Source organism: Gymnoscopelus microlampas, assembly GCF_963454915.1.
Source record: "Gymnoscopelus microlampas genome assembly, chromosome: 4".
Taxonomy (NCBI): Eukaryota; Metazoa; Chordata; class Actinopteri; order Myctophiformes; family Myctophidae; genus Gymnoscopelus; species Gymnoscopelus microlampas.
The window spans coordinates 10,755,962-10,775,977 of NC_139941.1; the positions used below are offsets into that span (position 1 = coordinate 10,755,962).

Consider the following 20,016-nt stretch of genomic DNA (forward strand, 5'->3'; position numbering starts at 1 on the left):
CCTAGCTCTAGCTATAGAGTCCAATTAGGTTTACTGCTTAAATCAGCCATTCCCCATCCCACAGACAGAAAAAACTAAACCTGAATCTGAACTCAACTTGAGAACAGGAATGTCCCCAGGCCAGCAGTCACGGCCGCAGAGAATGGCTATTAAAAAGATACTTAAAGTTGAATTCCGGTGACCTTTGTTCTCAGTCTGTTCCTGGATCTAGTTATTAAAAATGTCTTCTGAAGGTGTTGACAAGTAAGTTTGGTCTTAGGACCTGGAACATGTGACAAACCACATTATATACAATAGTAACAATATTTCTATAAAAGTGAATAAATAAAGATGAGTGTGGTATAACTACTGAAATGACTGTGGAATCAAATGATACACAGAAGTGCTTGTATAATCACATTGTGTGGGCTCCATCCTTGAATGTGGCACTTAAGAGGATATTTAATTCATCAAATAGTTTAACAAGAACATTTGTTATCAGTGAGACAGACGGTCTCTACTCCCTTCTGAACAAGAGCTCTTTTATGGTTCAGTGTCTTAGAACAGAGAGAAACAGTGTATTGTTTAAGGCATGTGAAACACAGTTATGGTTATTTAGTTTTACATGAGAAGTTTCATCCACAAGTCTAAAGAGGTTAGTGGGCAGTGAGTGTTGGCAGCATTCCAGTATTACACATTGCTCTGTGACCTCCGTGCAACCCTCCCAGCATAGGAGCGCCCCCTATAGGAGATCCAGGACAGTGTGTGTGTGTGTGTGTGTGTGTGTGTGTGTGTGTGCGCGTGTGTGTGTGTGTGTGTGTGTGTGTGTGTGTGTGTGTGTGTGTGTGTGTGTGTGTGTGTGTGTGTGTGTGTGTGTGTGTGTGTGTGTGTGTGTGTGTGTGTGTGTGTGTGTGTGTGCGTGTGCGTGTGCGTGTGTGTGCGCGTTACCCGTGAGGGCCAAAAACAAGTATAGTAGAATTAGAGAAACAGAAAAAGAATTAGACAATCAGAAAATAGATATCGTGAGGGATAATGTTCCTGGTCTTCACAAGAGTAATGGTTGTTTTATGGTTAAAAAGATTTGGGGAGTAGCATGCATCAGCCTCCAGGCTTACATCAGGCTGGGTTTAGGGTAGGATTCATTCACAGGAAGAGCACACTCCTGCTCCCGTATTCTCTTCATGAGACAACTGTCATCTATATTCTTTTGTTATAATCGTCATAGGCTAATGGAAACTGTCAGCTGATTGTCACGGCAGAGACAGCAGTCAGTGTCAATAGGCTCTATTCACAGCAGCCATATTATGAAGATATTCACAGGTGTTACCAATGATACTAATGAAGGCTCTGTTCCATTCTGGTCAAACAGAGTCAGGGTGCTGATATTGTGCATGTTGGCTCACTGGAAACACTCTGTTACAGTACACCAGTGGGTCTACAGTTGGGGCCCAGGGACCCTCATGGGCTTCCAAATGGCCCCTTACAGATGTGTAACTCTGAGAGTGTACAAATGGAACCAAATGGAACCAAATGGACCCTTACGGGTCCATTTTGTTCCATGTGTACACTATCAGAGTTATGGGGGTCGTGGAAATCATTGTGCTACACTAAATGGAACAGAGCCTTCATTAGTATCATTGGTAACACCTGTGAAGGAAGTGATAATAGGGCTGCTGTGCATAGAGCCTATCACAGTGTCAATCACAGTGACTACTGGCCAATTACAGCAGGGTCTCCCTGTAAAAGCACAGGGAGCTGTCCGGGGTGCTGAACACAAAAAAAAGCTCCCGGGACAGAGGCCGCTCAGACAGACCCTCTCAGCCAGGCGGACTCTCTCTTTTTCCGGTGTTTCTCCCAGGTGGAGCGTGGCTTTGAGGCATAGTTTCTGTGAGGTTAAGGTTAAGGCTAGGGTTAGGCATGTTTTTTGTGAGGTTATGGTTGGGGTTAAGGATAGGTTTAGGCATTTAAGAACACCCGCCTATACGTTTTCACCCGAGACAAGGGAATATGAAGAATATTTTACTATAAACGTGTAAGCCTGTGTTGACTCCATCCAGAGTTTTTACAACCCAATATTCATTAGTTTTCTTAAAAGAGATGTTTAAATTCTTAACCTAGCATCAAACAACAAAGACAAACATTCAGATGTGGATTTGAACCCTGTTCTCTCAGATCACAGTCAGCAGCACTAACCAGTTAACGATGAGGCTCTCCAGACTGGTTTATTATACATGCTACAATTACCTGTATACCAAGCTCATGGACACTTTGGGGGCTTGTATGCTCTAGGCATTAGAACTAGGCATTATTACTCTGCCACCAAAATGTGGAATGCCCTGACAGCTGATTTGTGTCAGATCCTGTGTCTGGGTGAGACATGACCTTTGGCACACTCTAAATGTCTCAATAGAAGAGCAGGGAGACAAAATACAACCACCCCAATTTTACAAGTTATATTGTATTAACATACTCTACCATACAGATTGTATGAGTTATAAAGTAATATAGAGCTGAACAAACACTGTATGTCTATTCATTACTATCAGAATAAAGAGCTTGAACTTTTTTTTAACAAAACGTTTTAAATGAACCAGAAAATATTACTCAACTTCTGCTCTTTAACATCACCACACAATCAAAGCTGTGAGTCTCAATAATAATGTCCACTAGATGGTAGCAAAGCATAGATTTAACTTTGTTTCAGTAATAAATGGCTGTGACATTCAAATGTCTTCTATTTTCCATCATTTAGCATGTTGGTATGGTTTACTCTGCTGTCCATGTGTGTGAATGCGAAATACATCATATCCTAATGCACTTTTTAGAAAGGCGCTGCAAAAATGCAGTGCATTTCTTCATTCATTCATTGTATGTACTTATTAAACCTGTAAAATGTAAGCTGGTAAATTGATTCTCTCTCATGATTGGATGAAAATGTATTTTCTGGTTATTAAGAGCTGGAGAAACACTCAAACACTGTTACTGAACATCAGAATATAGAGCTTTCTTCAACTTTTTAACAAAAACAAATGTATCACTTTACAGCATCTTTAATGATGTGAAGTACAGTATACAGTATCACTGGTGAAAAGTAACTAAGTACATGTACTCAAGTACTGTACACTGTAAAATGTTGCTTGATTTTTACTTTAATGGAGTATTTCCAATGTTCAATACTTTTACTTCTACAGTAGAAGTAGAAGTTCTACTCCACTACATCGATCTCAGAGGCAAATGTTGTACTTCTACTCCAATACAATTATTTTAAAATCTACTTTGTAGATTTGGATTATTATTACAAAACATACATTAACCACTTCAGCCCTACTTGAATTTTGGCTATTTAAAAATAGCTGATGATCAGCTATTTAGATCAGCTGCTGATCTACAAGGCATTGTGAGCTTGTAGATCTGCTATTTTCAAAAGATTTGTATACATTTTATGAATATCAAAACTTGTGAAATGGGACATTCTGCATATTATGGATACTTTAGTTTTACTTTTGGTACTTTAAGTACATTTTGATACCAACACTTTTGTACTTTTACTCAAGTAAATTTTGAATTATGGACTTTTACTTGTAAGAGTATTTCTACATTGCAGTATTGATACCTTTACTCAAGTAAAACATTTGAGTACTTGTACAACCACTGGATCTACTAGGGTTCCATACATAGAGTTATAATATATCTAGAGGGCGGACGGTCTCGCCCCCACCTATTAATTTCAAAGAAAGTTGCTCACAAGCGCATGAACCACCCGAAAGTGCCGCTACTTCCAATTTTGGAGCCAACAACGCATGCGCACTAACGTTTCAGACGAAAGAAGCATGCGCAATAGCGTTTTGAATGCGGAAGAGCTGCTATCCCAGATATGACCACCAGGCGACGGCAGCTTCACTGTGTTCCTGGGGGGGGCTTGGTTAAAAATGAGGGTCCATAAACACTCCGGTACAGTAGGTGGCGGTATGCACCACCAAAAAAATAAATACATAAAAATAAACGCAACCTCAGAGAAGATGTCATGTGACGTGCGTGAGCGAGCCCGACAGTGTGCGTGCGCGTGCACACAGTATCGAGCGCGGGAGCCGAGTCGTCCTAAACAAGTAAACATGCCGAGTTGTGTTGCTATTAGATGTTCCAGCAGATCATCAGACAAGAGGGTCTCAACGAACAACAAGGTCTCTTTATACAGGTAATGTTATAGAGACCCGTTTGGAACCTCTACTCTCCACCATAGCTCCCAGATGAGGTCCCGCTGTCTGGGCTCCGGGTGGCCCTGGTTTCAGAGCGTTAGTGAGTTCCCTCTAACTAACGCTCTGAACCAGGGCTACATAGCTCCCAGATGAGGTCCCGCTGTCTGGGCTCCGGGCAGAGGTAAGAGTCTGTCCAAACGCAGTGAAGATCACCCTTTTGGCAACATCTTATCCGAAAAGTAAAGGTAGTCCCAGACACCTACAGATGTTTGACATTTCGCCGGAAAGTTACAGTTTACAGACGGGTTGAAACAAACGTTTAAATCGCTTATTTAGTCTGTCAGCCTGTGCCATGTTTACCCATTCAATCCGGAAGGGGCCCCCAGTGGCAGGTGCCAGTACTGCTCCCGATTCGGGTTCAAAACAATGGGGAAACATTGACACAGGCTGACTAAATAAGCCATTTAAACGTTTTTTTCGACCCCGCCGGTTAAATTTTACTTTCCGGCGAGATGTCAAACATATGTAGGTGTCTGGGACTACCTTTACTTTTTGGATACGATGTTGCGAAAAAGCCAATCTTCACTGCGTTTGGACAGGCTCTACCTCTGCCCGGACCTGAGACAGAGGGACCTCATACAGGCTCTGTTGTTGTGTTGTTATATTGGCATGTTATTACAACTTGGAAGTGGTGGAAAGAGTACTCACATTTGTTTTAATTGAGTACAAGTATCAACACTGCAATGTATGTAGAAATACTCTGTTACATGTAGTAACTACTCTGGAATTCAAAATGTACTTGAAGTACAAAAGTATTGGTATCAAAATGTACCTAAAGGACCAAAAGTACTCATTATGCAGAGTGAATGTCCCATTTCACAAGTTTTCAAATGTATACAATTCTTTTGAAAATAGCAGATCTACAAGCTCTACAAGATGCAACGCATTGTGAGATTGTAGATTGGCTATTTTCAAATTTCAAATCACTCACAAACTTCAATGTATTCATTTCAATGTACAGATTTTTAGACTGATGATTAGGCCTGTCACAATTATAACATAATTGTCTAATCGCAATTATTTGAGATAATCAGAACAATTTTTTGCATAATCGTTTCCATGTTGAAAAATGTTCATACATTTTCAAATATGAAAAAGACAGAAATAGCAGATCTACAAGCTTACAACGCGTCAGTGATGCGTTTTAAGCTTGTAGCTTGTAGATCTGCTATTTCTGCTATTTTTTACAAGTATACAATTATTAAATATACTTTAAAAATATAATATCAATAAGTTATTTGAATAACTTAATTATTTGTCATATCTGCCCTGTGTAATTTTTTTATTATGAAGCCGAAAAGGCAAACAGAAATAAAATTTGTATTCCTTTGTTCCAATGTTCAATGCCAAACGCTCAATTAAATCGTTGATCGCAATCATTTGAACGACAATTAATCGTCAACTAAAATTTGTAATCGTGACAGCCCTAATCGATGATAGGTTCTTGGTTTACCTACTGTATGAGATTAGATTACTATTTCTATGCATTACCTCGTATTTACCTGCTTACTGTAAATCGCTCTGGATCACAATGCCTAAATTGAGAATAGGCTCTATGCACAGCAGCCATATAATGAAGACATTCACAGGTGTTACCAATGATACTAATGAAGGCTCTGTTCCATTCTGGTCAGAGTCAGGGTTGCTGATATTGTGCATGTTGGCTCACTGGAAACACTCTGCTACACTAGTGGGTCTACAGTTGGGGTCCAGGGACCCTCATGGGCTTCCAAATGGCCCCTTACAGGTGTGTAACTCTGAGAGTGTACAAATGGACCCGTAAGACCCGTTTGGTTCCATTTGTACACTCTCAGAGTTATGGGGGTCGTGGAAACCACTGTGCTACACTAAATGGAACAGAGCCTTCATTAGTATCATTGGTAACACCTGGGAAGGAAGTGATAACATGGCTGCTGTGCATAGAGCCTATTGTAACCACTTCATCTAATCTTCACAGGTTCCCATTTCGTGACGAGGAAAGACTGCAACGTTGGGTCACTAATATCCGGCGTAAGGACTGGACGCCAACGGCAAACTCCAGGCTGTGCGACCAGCACTTTGAAGAAGACTGTTTCAACCACAACTACGGCAAGAAGCGGCTCCTTCCAAAAGCCGTCCCCACTATTTTCAACTACTACCAGAGCCATGGTCTCAACGTGCCTAATCTACCCAAGAAGGAGGACAAGACTAGAACGACACCCCAGGCATGCACGGTACGTAGTCTAAAACTGTTACTTTTCACGATTCAAATAAAGAAATGGCCAAAGTAGCAGATCTACAAGCGCGTTTCGAGCTTGAAGATCTGCTACTATTGATGCGTGTGTGCGTGCGCGTGCGCGTGTGTGTGTGCGTGTGTGCGTGTGTGCGCGTGTGTGTGTGTGTGTGTGTGTTATATATAATATATGTATATGAGATACACAATTAATGTTGCCGTTAATTGTCTTTTCTGCACACCAGACAACAGCACCCAGGATTATTTGGGTAAAGCCTTCTGTCCCTAGAAGAATAAACCCTCCAGCATCTCCAGATGTCTGTCTGGACCACAACTATAGTGAGTATAAACAACTAAGACGTTGCCTTGAAGAAGATGTATTGTTTACTGCATAATACACAAGCATATCGTTGTTGTTGTTATCTCCATATTCTAACTGTTTGTGTTTTTTTTCCGTAAATGTACAGCCTACATGATCATACTACAGCTTCACACAGAAGTATCAAAAGTAGCAGATCTGCTATTTATTTTTCTATTTGTTAGTTATTATTTAGTCACAAGCTCTTATGTGACGCTGTAGTATGATCAAGTAGGGCATTCTTTTACGAAAAAACTCCAAATGAAAATTTGAATATGGAGATAAGAGGTTTCTGCCTGACAGCAACGATGAGCAACAATCAAAGGAACCAATTAGAAAGCAATGCTTTAACTAACTAACATTGACAGTAACCAAAGTCCACTAACAGTGTTTGGTCTAATATGTAATAAAGAACTTCTCCTCTTCAGCCACAGAGACCTCTGGACGAAATCTGAACAAAGGAAGAACAAAGGGTATGTGATTAATATATTGTATAATTATGTATATATACTGTGCGTGCGTGCGCACACACACACACTCACAAACATAAATGTATCTCTGCTGTCGGGCAGAAACCAGCTCTTTCCAATATATTAACTTTTCAGGAAATGGGGGAAAAAACATGTTTTTAGAACAACACAACACTGCCTCATCAAAGTCTGTATGGTGACTTTATACATTGTCAGATACTTGAATGTGTCCTTATATTATCATCACTTTATACCCAAATACATTATATTATATTATATTATCATCACTTTATACCCAAATACATTATATTATATTATATTATCATCACTTTATACCCAAATACATTATATTACATTATATTATATTATCATCACTTTACCCAAATACAGCTCAAGTGGAGTTGGGAGGTTTTTCACCATGAATGTGGAGACTTCGTCATTCTAATCAATGATAGACAAACCACCCCACAAGTTGGAGTTAGGTGGTTTGACTGACAGTTTGAGGATCCAATGGAGTTAGGAGGGTCAGTCAGAAGCACCTTTTTAAATACTTTTCATTTGTTTAATATTTGTAAAACCCACACACAGACGTTAAGGGTGTTCAATTGCACTGATTTCTTAAAAAATCAATTAAAGTTGAAAAATGGAGATGGCTGGTTTCTGCCCGACAGCGACTATATACATTAAACCACATACATTTATTTATTGTTTATCATTTTCACAAACTCGTTGCGCTTGACGTTTCACGCTGTCATGTTTTTTATATGTTGAAGAGGAGATGAAGATGAAGCTGACTCAGCTCCAACAGACACAGATACGGCTGAAGCTCCACGCCAACATCCTGGGCGAATACGTCCGTAACAGAGTCATCCCCCTGGAGCTGCGCGTCCAGATGGCGCCGACCATCGGCTCGCACAAAAAAGACTTCAACAAGAAATGGTGCGACTATTGATGGGGCGATACGAAAAATTACATGTCACGATTATTGTGGCAAACAGTAATTGCGACTCGCGATAACAAAAATATGTTCAAAACTCAAAATACCACTTTTGTTAAAGGAACGTTCACCATTCACCAAGCGTTCACCAAGCATTGCAATGCGTTGTGAGCTTGTAGATTGGCTATTTTTGGCGAATTTGTGTAGAGTGAAATAAGAGCATACCAAATGCACTCTTGAAAGGTCCGTTTTGATCAAGCATAGAGGTTGTTACTAAATTTGCAGCTCAACAAAAGCTAATTCATCCTAGAGTATGACAGGACAATTTCACGATAAATGTAAATCTCTGCGATGCGATTAATGTGAGTTTTTTTTTTATCATGATAAAAGATAGCTATTACCTTCCCATCTCTAGGTGCGACACACTAGATAAGTGCTCGCTGGACCTGATGCACCTGATCGTCGAGGAGCTGTCGTGCCAAAAAGAGGACGTCAGAAAAGACATCGTGAACCAGGAAGCTCTGATGATGCGAAAGCTCGGAGACGATTTCACCATGATCAACAGGTACATCAAAACGAGCCTGAAGAGCTTTGAAGAAAGGTTGCACGCGGAGAGGGTCCAGGAGTACGACAGGGACAGACTGGACCACCAGCTGAACCAGGTTAGTAGCGGTGGTGGAAAAAGAACTTGCATGTTTTACTTAAGTAAAAATATCAATACTACAATGTAGAAACACTCTGTTACAAGTAAAAGTCCATAATTCAAAATAAATAAAAGTAAAGGTGCAAAAGTATTGGCATAAAAATGTACTTGAAGTACCAAAAGTAGATAGTACTCATTATGCAGACTGTCCCGTTTCACACATTTTCAAATGTATAAAATGTATAAAAGATCTTTTGAAAATATCAGATCTACTAGCTCACAACCCGTCGCATCGCTACACATTGTGAGCTTGTAGATCGGCTATTTTCAAGCGGGTAATGTCTTTTTTTAAATAATAATAAAAATCTACAAAGTAACTAGTAACTAAACCAAATAATAGTAGTGGAGTAAAAGTACAATATTTGCCTCTGAGATGTAGTGGAGTAAAAGTACAGTACTTGAGTAAATGTATTTAGTGACATTGAAGCTGCAAATATCCATTGTCTTCGTAGCCATTATTCTATTGATTTATTTCTTTGATTAATCAAATAACCAAAGAGCACTTTAAAAAAAATTGCTTTAGTTTTTATTTAAGTGATTAACACATCCACCGCCAACTCCGTAGTCCTACGGGCCGTTAATTCCAACCGTTTACCGCCAACTCCGTAGCCTACGGGGTGGCCGTTTTCCCATGTTAAAATCGAACAGGTGCAGATTCCGATTTTTTTTTTACTTCCGGTTTTGGAGGGGGCGGACCGGAAACGAAATAATACTGTTTCCGTTTTTTGTCCCGCCTCCGTTTCCTGTCTAGCGATCAACTTTGCAAGCGTTTATCTCAGCTTGTTGTTTTCCTCTTCGCATCCTCCACTGTAACAGTTTCGCCTCGTTCTCCAAAATGGAGGATCGGATCGCGGCGCCGTTTTCAGCGGTTTGTTCCGCCGGGTCCCGTGTTTGTGTCGAACCAAATGAACGCGGATTTTAAACGGATTTAGCGGGGGCTATGACGGAATCAAAAAAACAAAAAAGGTAAGAAAAACTTGGCACTACGATGGACATTCTGAGATTAGCCGTTGGCGGGGGATGTGTTAATATGATGTTTAATACTAAGTTGTACAGCAGTGTCACAAAAATAGCCGATCCACAAGCTTACAACGTGTCGCAATGCGTTGTGTTGTGAGCTTGTAGATTTTTTTTTATAATCGATTAAAGGTAGGGTACTCATTGCTATAGAGTGTATCCAGTCAGGATACAAAACTCAGACAGGATACAGATTAAACAAGGGAAATTGGAAGTGATGAGCAGACAAAATTGGAAACTGGAACACTAAGCTGATAAATTGGTACTCTCTTGATTGGCTGAACATGTCTAACCCACCTGAAAATGAATTTTCAGTTTATCAAAGAGCTGGAGAGACGGGGAGACGCATGTTACTGAACAAAAGCTGAATATGCAATGATTACTATCACGTTATAGTGCTTAAACCTTTTTTAACAAAAAACATTTTGTTTTAACCCAAAAATATCACTTACCCTACCTTTTAAATGGATTAACTGTTGCGCCCCAAACCCAGGTGTACAAATGGACGTTTCGTGAGCCTTCAGAAGAACAGAACCCAGCTCAACAACAAAGTCACACTGCATCAGAGGCAGCAATTATTATTGAACCCCTCAGTGAGTCAGCAGTTACTGTTGAACCCCTCAGTGACTCAGCAGTTACCGGTGAACCCCTCAGTGACTCAGCAGTTACCGGTGAACCCCTCAGTGACTCAGCAGTTACTGTTGAACCCCTCAGTGAGTCAGCAGTTACCGGTGAACCCCTCAGTGAGTCAGCAGTTACCGGTGAACCCCTCAGTGGAGCAGCCCTCAACCAGCCTCAACAAGGCCTCAACCGTGAGTAGAGCTGTATAAGCAACTATCCGTTATTTTCTTAGCAATTATTAATGAATTGGAAAATCAAGAAGCTCGTTTTTTTTTTGCCAAAGACCTGAGGCCGATTCTACAAATGCCTTCTAAATCAGTAGTTCTCACACTTTCAAGATTTACATTTTTTTTCTTCTTCAAAAATAGCAGATGTACAAGCTTGCGGCGTGACGCTCTGTTTTAATATACCTGTGTTTAGAAAGTATATAGATATAGTTTCCGATCGTTAATATAGAAATCTTATATGTTTAGCTGTCCAGATGTTGGCAGCTGAAGAGACATCATTTAGTTAGTCTCCTTAAATACTTTCTTCAGCTAAACTTCCAGTGTATTCCTTCCCTCCCATTCCCATGTTTCCAGTCATTTACACACACACACACACACACACACACACACACACACACACACACACACACACACACACACACACACACACACACCGGATCAGCAACCTGCAAATCGACTTGATCCTCCATAGGATAGTATTAATTTAACTCCGATGCGTTTACACATTTAAGCAAAGTAATAGAAAAGTGTAATCTAACGCTCGCCCCAAAACACACTCGCCCCCATTTGTTTTTGCGGGCCGCTTGCACCCCCAGTGGTTCTTTTATTAATTTTACTGAGGTTAGGTTTAGGAATAAGGTTAGGTCTAGGCATAGTTTTACAGAGGTTACGTTTAGGAATAAGGTTAGGTTTAGGAATAGTTTTACAGAGGTTAGGTTTAGGCATAGTTTTACAGAGGTTAGGTTTAGGACTAAGGTTAGGTCTAGGCATAGTTTTACAGAGGTTACGTTTAGGAATAAGGTTAGGTTTAGGAATAGTTTTACTGAGGTTACGTTTAGGAATAAGGTTAGGTTCAGGCATAGTTTTACCGAGGTTACGTTTAGGAATAAGGTTAGGTTTAGGCATAGTTTTACAGAGGTTACGTTTAGGAATAGGGTTAGGTTTAGGAATAGTTTTACTGAAGTTACGTTTAGGAATAAGGCTAGGTTCAGGCATAGTTTAACTCAGGTTAGGTTTAGGAATAAGGCTAGGTTCAGGCATAGTTTAACTCAGGTTAGGTTTAGGAATAAGGTTAGGTTTAGGCATAGTTTTACTGAGGTTACGTTTAGGAATAAGGTTAGGTTTAGGCATAGTTTTACTGAGGTTACGTTTAGGAATACCTGGTGGCAACTGTTCCGAGGTCGCTGGATTTGACCCAGGGCGAGTCTGTTTTGGGGCGAGCACTCTTGTATTCGGGAGTAAAAGTAAAGTTATAATATTACTCTTGAAAAGAGTAACGATTAACGAGTAATATATTCTTTTTCCCCCCTCCTTTTCTTCAACTTTTCTAGTAACAAGTCGAACACTGGTTCTTAGTTACTTTCCGCCACCAGATACAGGAGGGTCTGGGAGAACATCATCATCATCACACATCCAGAAACACACCGCCGTGCTGCCAGCAGCCAAAGACACTGTGATCAGCCTGTCTGTCAAGGTAATAATCACCCCCAAATACCCCACATGGGGGGGGGTTGAAAGAAGATTGATGGAACTCTCTTAACCCTTCTAAATCGGCCAATCTGATCATACTACAGTGTAGTACAAAAGCATCAAAAGTAGGAGATCTACAAGCTCAACACGCAGCGCATGTTGAGCTTGTAGATCTGCTGCTTTAGCGATTTTTTCATTTGAATCCTGAACAGTAACAGTTTTGGACATGTGAGGTTTCCACCCGACAGAGACGATATATATCGGCCTATGCATGATTCATATAGAAGTGTGGCACCTCTCAAAACATATTCTACACAACCTTGAAACCACATGAAACTTTACACAGTTCATCATAATTCTATCCTGAGAGGGGCGCCAAAGACCACTGGGTGTGAGGCCTGGTCTGTTTGGAGGTAATCTCTCAAGACTCGGAGCTCTGCAATACATTGAAAGGGGGGGGGGGGGAGATAAACTGTCCCCTTTTTTGGCAGATGGGTTCCCAGATTGGTTTGGAGGTAGTCCCAACATGCGCAAAACTTGCTTTCATCCACTTATTACTTATTTACTTTGACAATAATATTGTCATTATAATATAATGACAATATTATTGTCAAAAACGATTTGAAATATTCAAATGTTTCAAAAAGTAAAAAGATAAAGCCAATAGCCGATTTACAAGCTCACGACGCGTTGCAAAGTAATGCGTTGTGAGCTTGTACAATTTCTCGTATGCGAGCAATTCGTCATACGAGAAGTATACTGTATAGTGTGGCGGTTGTCAGCGTTGGTCAGATGTAGGAAGGGGGAGGGGGGGGCAGGCATACATGCTGATAAATTATTTATATTTATTTAATAATGTTTTACAGTGTTAAATATAATGGACATTTCTAAATCATTTTAGGAGATGAGGCGAAATCAAATGCTGGCGCAGGAGAAAAGGAGAAGAGCGGTGAGTCTTAAAGTTTGTTTCGGTTGAGTTGTGAGTGACCACCCAGACTTTGTTTTTACATCTGTGTCATATTTCAAGGGTTCCCAAACTTTTCAGGCCGTGACCCCCCAAAATAATCATATTTGAACTGGGGACGCCCCCCCCTCACAAGCACTTTGTAGCTAAACCGTTACAACTTGGAATTGTAGGAGTTGAGGCATTATTTAGTTCCACTCCTTACCACAGATAAATATTGTAAAAATAGCCGAACGGCTATTTTCACAATTGCCTGTTTATATTTGACAATTTGGCCAATGTTTGAAAATGTTTTATATTATATTTTGTTGGTTACCTTTTGAAGTAGTAATGGTCTTATTATAAGTTTATTTTTCTTTCATTTTAGAGGTATTAAAAAGGCTTAAGAAATGTGCAGATACTATGTTGGTTTGTTTACTGTTGAGTGAGAAAACAATGTTGCACATTAGGCTAATCATCTGGGGACCCCCCAAAATAATTTGGGGACCCCCAGACAGTCCCGGACCCCACTTTGAGAACCACGGTATTTGACCCTTCATGCTGTTCCAGATTGTAGCTGAGAGAAGACGGAAGTTGGAATCACTTACAGAGCATAAGAACGGTGTCTATTTCGTGCTGAGATACCCGGATGGCAGTACGAAAAAGAGGAAATTTCTTCGCTCTCAACCATTCCAGGTATGTTGTGCAGTTTGTTTATAATCAAGTTCACGCACATCCCCCTACGGTTTTGGAGCCATGCAGTAGAACAATTAAACATGAAAAACCTTTGAAAAGGTAGTAAAAACCTTATTTAGAACAACGTTCCGATCCCTTTGGATACTTCAGATTAACCCGAATAAGATTCAAAGCGATTGAAACATTGTAATAATGTTTTAATTGGTCAACTGACTTCTAATAAGTTAGTTGACTCTTTAAATTTGGACTTGGTACAGGTATATATACACATTTGGTGCAAATGTTGTTTCCCCATCTCTTGTACATATAGTGTTTGTATTTTTTGATGACATGTGTTATTGTGTTAATTTTATATGCTATGTTGATGAATTCAATACATAGGCCCACAATTGAAACAAGTCCCCAGGACTTTTTTATGCTTTCCTTTTAACTTTAAGGGCCGTTATTTTTGCTGGTGCCTTATTTCTAAAAACATTTTCAAATATTTCAAATAGCCAATCTACAAGTTCACAACATGTCGATGTAAAGGCACCGGCAAAAATAGGGCCCTAAATGTCTTACTGTACCACGTGCTGTTTACATTTCTGACTTAAGTATTCGATCAAATCAATCAAAACATTTACCAAAATTCCTGTCACCCACACAGGACCTGGTTGCGTTTGCAGGCTCGGACGACGTGGCCAGTGAGGTGTTTTCCATCCAGTCACTGTCCTCACAAAGACCTCTACAGAGCACCCTCACCGGCAGCATTTCAGAGTACATTGACAGACAGACGTGTATTCTGCAGGTGCTCTGGTTTTCAAGTCAAGTTCAGGTAAGCGAGGTTGAGAGCGAGTTCATGATGAGAAGTACGCTCAATGTCGGCAGTGTGTTTTTAAAGTTGACCCTATAGGGCAGGGGTCTTCAACGTTGTTCAGGCCAAGGACCCCCTAGCTGAGAGAGAGATGAAGCAGGGACCCCCTCTATGTTTTATACAATTGTGTTTCATATTCAACTTTTTTTCTTTTTTACTTGGTCTGATCCCCTAGGGGTCCCGGACCCCCTGTTGAAGACCACTGGTATAGGCCATAGCGATGGTGGCCATTTTGGGGTGACACAGATAGAAACCCCATTATTTTTTTCCTAAAGAGATTTCCAAAAAATGTTAGGCTATATAATGTTAGTACTGGCATGGAGTGTTTTGATCAGAGCGTTTGATTGGCATTTTCGCTGCGATCCGATCTCCATTTTGTAGCTGATATCAGGCTGATATCCGATCTGTTAATCGGATCGCGGCATCTCTAGAAACAAGCTCTTTGAAATGTGCCCTTGTTTGATGGTTCTTCTGACCCTGTCGGGTCGAAACCTATTTTCTTTGTTACTATTTAGTCACAGGCTCTTGTTTAAACGTTTTGTTGGTTAAATATGTATTAGAAGCCCATAGACAGAATTAACCATTTCACATAATTGGCGCAATCTACAAGCTCACGTTGCAGTTGTGAGCTGTAGGGCATTCTTTGGTTAAAATGTGAACTGTTTGTTCAGTAACAGGAGTCTCCATGTCTCTCCAGCTCTTTAATAAACAGAAAATGCATTTTCAGGTTATCCAGTCAGGAGGATACAGATTAACACTTGGGGTGCCAGAGGTTTATTAAAAAAATGTACGTTGAGTGCCAGGATTGTTAACCATTTTTTAGGAGCCGAGATACAGGCTTTTGAAGTCATAAGTTAACCAGGAAGTGGATTGGAGTCTAAATCTTCGGAAAATGATATCTCCTGGTGCTCTGAAAAAAAAAACATTTATTTTTTATTTTTTATTTTTTTTGAAAAAAAATATTTTTTTCCAAAAAACGTATATATACGGTTTTGGCACTCCACGGTTGTATTCCCCAATGTGTTAAACAAGTGAAATTGGAAGTGATGAAGACATGAGCAGACACAATTGGAACTGGAACACTATACAAAATTAAGCTGATAAATTGGTACTCTCTCCTGATTGTCTGAAATTCTGTCACCTACAGTACCTGAAAATGTATTTTCTGTTTATCAAAGAGCTGGAGAGACCGGGAGACTCCTGTGACTCCTACTGAACATACACTCTATATGATTACTATCAGAATATAGTGCTTTAACTTTTTAACATAAAGCTTTTTGTTTTAACCAAGAAATATCACCTTTTTAATTTACAAAAACAAATGAATACATCGGTCAGCGTCGGTGTGATGGAAGAACGAGAGTTGTACTGCGGCATGTCTCTTCACACACTATGTTCCCACTGTCTTCATTTTCAGGACACTGAAATAGTGGATTCTGTCACCAAGGGGAGGGGACATTGACCACAGTCTCTATCGTCGAGGATTGTTCTGGACACTCACTCTGGACACACCCTGTAGCCCTTTGGACTAAATGAGAACTTTGAGAATAAGAGCTATATGTTCTCCTCTGTGTGTCCCCTTGTTCTCACTGATCTGGACCCTGGTGGTAGCTTATTCATGATGTTCCATTCCCCCTACATGCAAGATTTCTCCTAGTAGGAAAACATTCCTTTGTGCATTTTGTATGCTCTGTTTAGTTTAATTCCACTGTCACAATTCTAATTTTGCAATGGTGACACATGCAGGTGTTGCACATGTTCTCCTCTCTGGGTGTGGTGTGGTATGACAGCGATTCTCAATCTGTGGAGGGGGGTCCCTAAGGGATTTTGGAAGGGTCCCCAGATGATTAGCTTAATGTGCAACATTGTTCTCACCCTCAACAGTACACAGGGTATCTGCACATTTCTAAAGTGACAATTAGGACTTTTAAGACCTTTTTAAACAAAATAAAATATTACCTGAGAAAGAGAACATTTGAGCATGTAGATCAGCTATTGTATTTTCACAATATTTATCTGTGGAACCGAGTCAAACTAAATGTAATGTCTCAACTCCTGCAATTCCAAGTGCTAGTCAGCGTGGGGGGGTTCCCAGTTCAAATATGATCATTTTTTTTGGGGGGGGGTCGCGGCCTGAAAAAGGTTGAGAACCACTGTGGTATGGTGTGGTGGTTCCTCCTTTAGCTTGTGCACACTCAGAGGTCTTTTCTCATTACTCGGTGTCACACCTCCTCACGTCCTCACCTGTCTGTTCTGCAGCCATGATGACCTTGAAAATCGATCAAGTAACCGCCATAGTGAAGGATGTTCTAAGTCATTCATAAATTGCTTTGCGAGTATCTGAGGAGCCAGTTTAGGAGCGAGACGTTTTAGAGCCAATGGAACTTTGTATGTGCTTATAATTTAGTGAGGTTTGACTAGAAATGTGTCCTGGCCATCCTTCTGCTGCCAACAGGATGTCATGGTTGTTAAAAATGCTCTCATTAAAAGGATTGTGACATAAAAGTGTGGATGATGTTTGTATTGACAGGAGGAAAGGAGGCTGATGTATATTCACCCTCCACTGCAAACATCACCCATATGTAGAGCTAGGGTCATTGTTTGAGCTGAAAAGCTCAAATAATCATTTAAATGGCAGTTAAATGATTTAGTCTGGCAGGCACAAATCACCATTGTACATTAGGGCATTGGTCCTCAAAGTGGGGTCGGGGGACCCCCAGGGGTCCTTGGGGTTCCAGGGTGATCCCCAGCAAAATTAGTTAATGTAGCATCACAGTCACTTTAACTACTTTATCTATTTATATGTTGGCTATTAAAAAACAACAGATCTACAAGCTTGCACATCTGCTATTTTTTTTAAAGTTTGGAACATTTTTAAACAAATCTTCTCTTCTGGGCGTCCCTGGCACAAAACCTTTTCAGAAGGGGGGTCCGTGGCCAAATACATATGAATTTTGGGTGTCCTTGACACGAAAAAGTTTGAGAACCACTGCATTAGGGTCCCAAAGATGTAGGAAAAAAAAGTTTCCTATGTACACCGTAGCGGCCGGTCCATATTTGAACCCACCTGGTGGTCCCTGGACCGGACATTGAGAACCAGTGCTCTATGTAATGACGTCATCACTGTGATGATGATGTCATAACGCCGATGCATGATGTCATTGCGTTGTCTATTCAAAAATAGCAGATCTACAAGCTCACAGCGCGCCACTTCGTGCCGTGCTGCGATCTTGTATATCTGCTATTTTTGGACTTTTTGAAACTGTGAGAACTACTGAATTAGAAGGCATTTGTAAAATCGGCCTCGGATCTTAAGGTGCACAAGAAGACGACAAAAGGATGCTTATTTTGGCGAGCGTAACGTGCAGACTATGGAGTAACAGTGTCATTAGTGAGCTCAGTGCTTTCTGTCCCCCCAAAAGACATCCATGGTGAACGTTATTCCTTCTGTTCCAAGGCTGAGGAGCCTGTTGGCCCTGCTGTGCTGCCTCCATGTGGCCTCGGCCTGCCTGCAGTGTGACCGCAAGGTCAGGGAAGTGATAGACGAGTACATAGAGAAAGACCCGGAGCTGGGACCGGGTGTAAGGGACAACGCATATAAAGTGTACAGAGCCAAGGCCAAGGAGACGAGCGATGGACTCATTGATCTAACCACCCTGTACAGAGCCAAAACTAGATTTCTGAATGCATTTAACAGCTTTAACAGAAGTGATGATAAAACACAAGTTAAATTCATCATGATGATATCAGGAGAAGGCGGCAGAATCCTAGAGGATGAACTGAAGAGATTTGTCAGCGAGGAAGTATGCCCCAATAAGTGTGGTTTGCTCCATCGAAAATTGAAGAACTGTATGAAGAAGGATGAGAACAGTAAAGACGACACCTGCCCAAACGAGGACAAGGACTGCTCCAAGCACCTGGACTGTGGGGAGCGCGTTGTGCGGGCGACGGAGGAAGATCATGTCGTGCTGGACTGCTTCCTCCCTTGGCACGGCCTGGTGTCGGGGAAGAAAGAGTACCGGTACTCCTGGGCCAGCGGAACGCACGCGCCCGCCGACGCCGACTTCACCCCCCTGCTGGTGACCGAGGAGTCCGGCCTGGTGCTCAACCAGCTGCGGGCGGACCAGTGGGGGACGTACCGCTGCGCGCTGCTGGACCGCCGAGACGGAACGCTCATCTCCCGGACGACCTTCCGCCTCCACGTCGACCCCGTGCCCGCCCAGACGCTCGGGCCTGTCCTCACGCTGCCCACCCTGCCCGCCCCCACGGCCTCTAAACCCCTGCTGCACACCGTGTGCGTGGTGCTGACCGCCCTGTGTCTGACGGCCAGCGTAGCCGTGACCGTCCTCCTGGGGACGATGATGAGGCGGCACGCCAGACGTTTGGCTGGAGGGGACTAAAAGGCCTGATTTAGGGCTGCATGGGAAATAGGCTCTATGCACAGCAGCCATATTATCACTTCCTTCACAGGTGTTACCAATGATACTAATGAAGGCTCTGTTCCATTTAGTGTAGCACAGTGGTTTCCACGACCCCCATAACTCTGAGAGTATACAAATGGAACCAAATGGACCCGTGCACAATATCAGCACCCTTACTCTGTTTGACCAGAATGGAACAGAGCCTTCATTAGTATCATTGGTAACAATGTGAATGTCTTCATAATATGGCTGCTCTGAATATAGCCTATTAGCCTATTTAGACCTGTGTTACACCTAGGCTATACGTTGTTATGCCTTTCAAGCTGGGAACGCCTCTGTTAGTTGTTGCTGTAATATTACTGTTGTCGGGCAGAAACCTCTATCTCCACATTTTAACTTTTTTGTGCTTTTTCGTAAAATGAATGCCCTACTTGATCACACAAAAGCATCAAAAGTAGATACAAGATCTACTGATCTACTGTAGATCTACTACTTTTGCTATTTTTTAAATTTGAATACTGAAAAGTAAGAGACGACAGATACTTTGCTATACATAGCAAAATAATTCTCTCTTTTTTTCAGAAAACTTTAGAAGGCGTTTTTTGAATCGGCTCGGGTCTAAATGGGTTAACCGAAAGTGTATCGACACCAATATTTTGAGCCAATAACCGACTTAATCTCTTGCTCATGTGGGTTTTTGTCTGTTTTATTTTCGTTCTTTGGGGGGGATAATTGTCTTTACATTTCGTATGTATCAAAGAATCAACACAAACAATTCAACTAGATTTTCCTTCCTCTTTCTGAAACTGTGAAACGTTGGTTTCCCAAGAAGGTCGTTTTGTGCATCGTGGCT

The 20,016-nt window shown here is 41.3% G+C and overlaps 2 protein-coding genes across 3 annotated transcripts; both read left to right on the forward strand.

The window, feature by feature from the left end:
• The first annotated feature begins 4,049 nt into the window (after positions 1-4,049).
• Positions 4,050-17,440, forward strand: LOC311043773 (uncharacterized protein). 2 transcript variants are annotated; one of them, XM_084055133.1, is made up of 12 exons: positions 4,050-4,174; positions 6,193-6,448; positions 6,693-6,786; positions 7,234-7,278; positions 8,049-8,214; positions 8,628-8,874; positions 10,426-10,744; positions 12,112-12,254; positions 13,152-13,199; positions 13,764-13,889; positions 14,536-14,703; positions 16,160-17,440. In XM_084055133.1, exons 1-12 carry the CDS (start codon positions 4,092-4,094, stop codon positions 16,202-16,204), a joined length of 1,740 nt encoding a protein of 579 aa, XP_083911259.1. In that variant the 5' UTR covers positions 4,050-4,091; the 3' UTR covers positions 16,205-17,440. The 2 variants fall into 2 exon arrangements, with proteins under 2 accessions (XP_083911259.1, XP_083911260.1); XM_084055134.1 differs by having other exon boundaries at positions 7,240-7,278.
• Positions 17,441-18,170: 730 nt separating this feature from the next.
• izumo1 (izumo sperm-oocyte fusion 1) lies at positions 18,171-19,142 on the forward strand (the record flags this gene model as incomplete). Its single annotated transcript, XM_084055360.1, has 1 exon — positions 18,171-19,142. One exon carries the CDS (start codon positions 18,171-18,173, stop codon positions 19,140-19,142), a length of 972 nt encoding a protein of 323 aa, XP_083911486.1.
• Between the last annotated feature and the right edge of the window lie 874 nt (positions 19,143-20,016).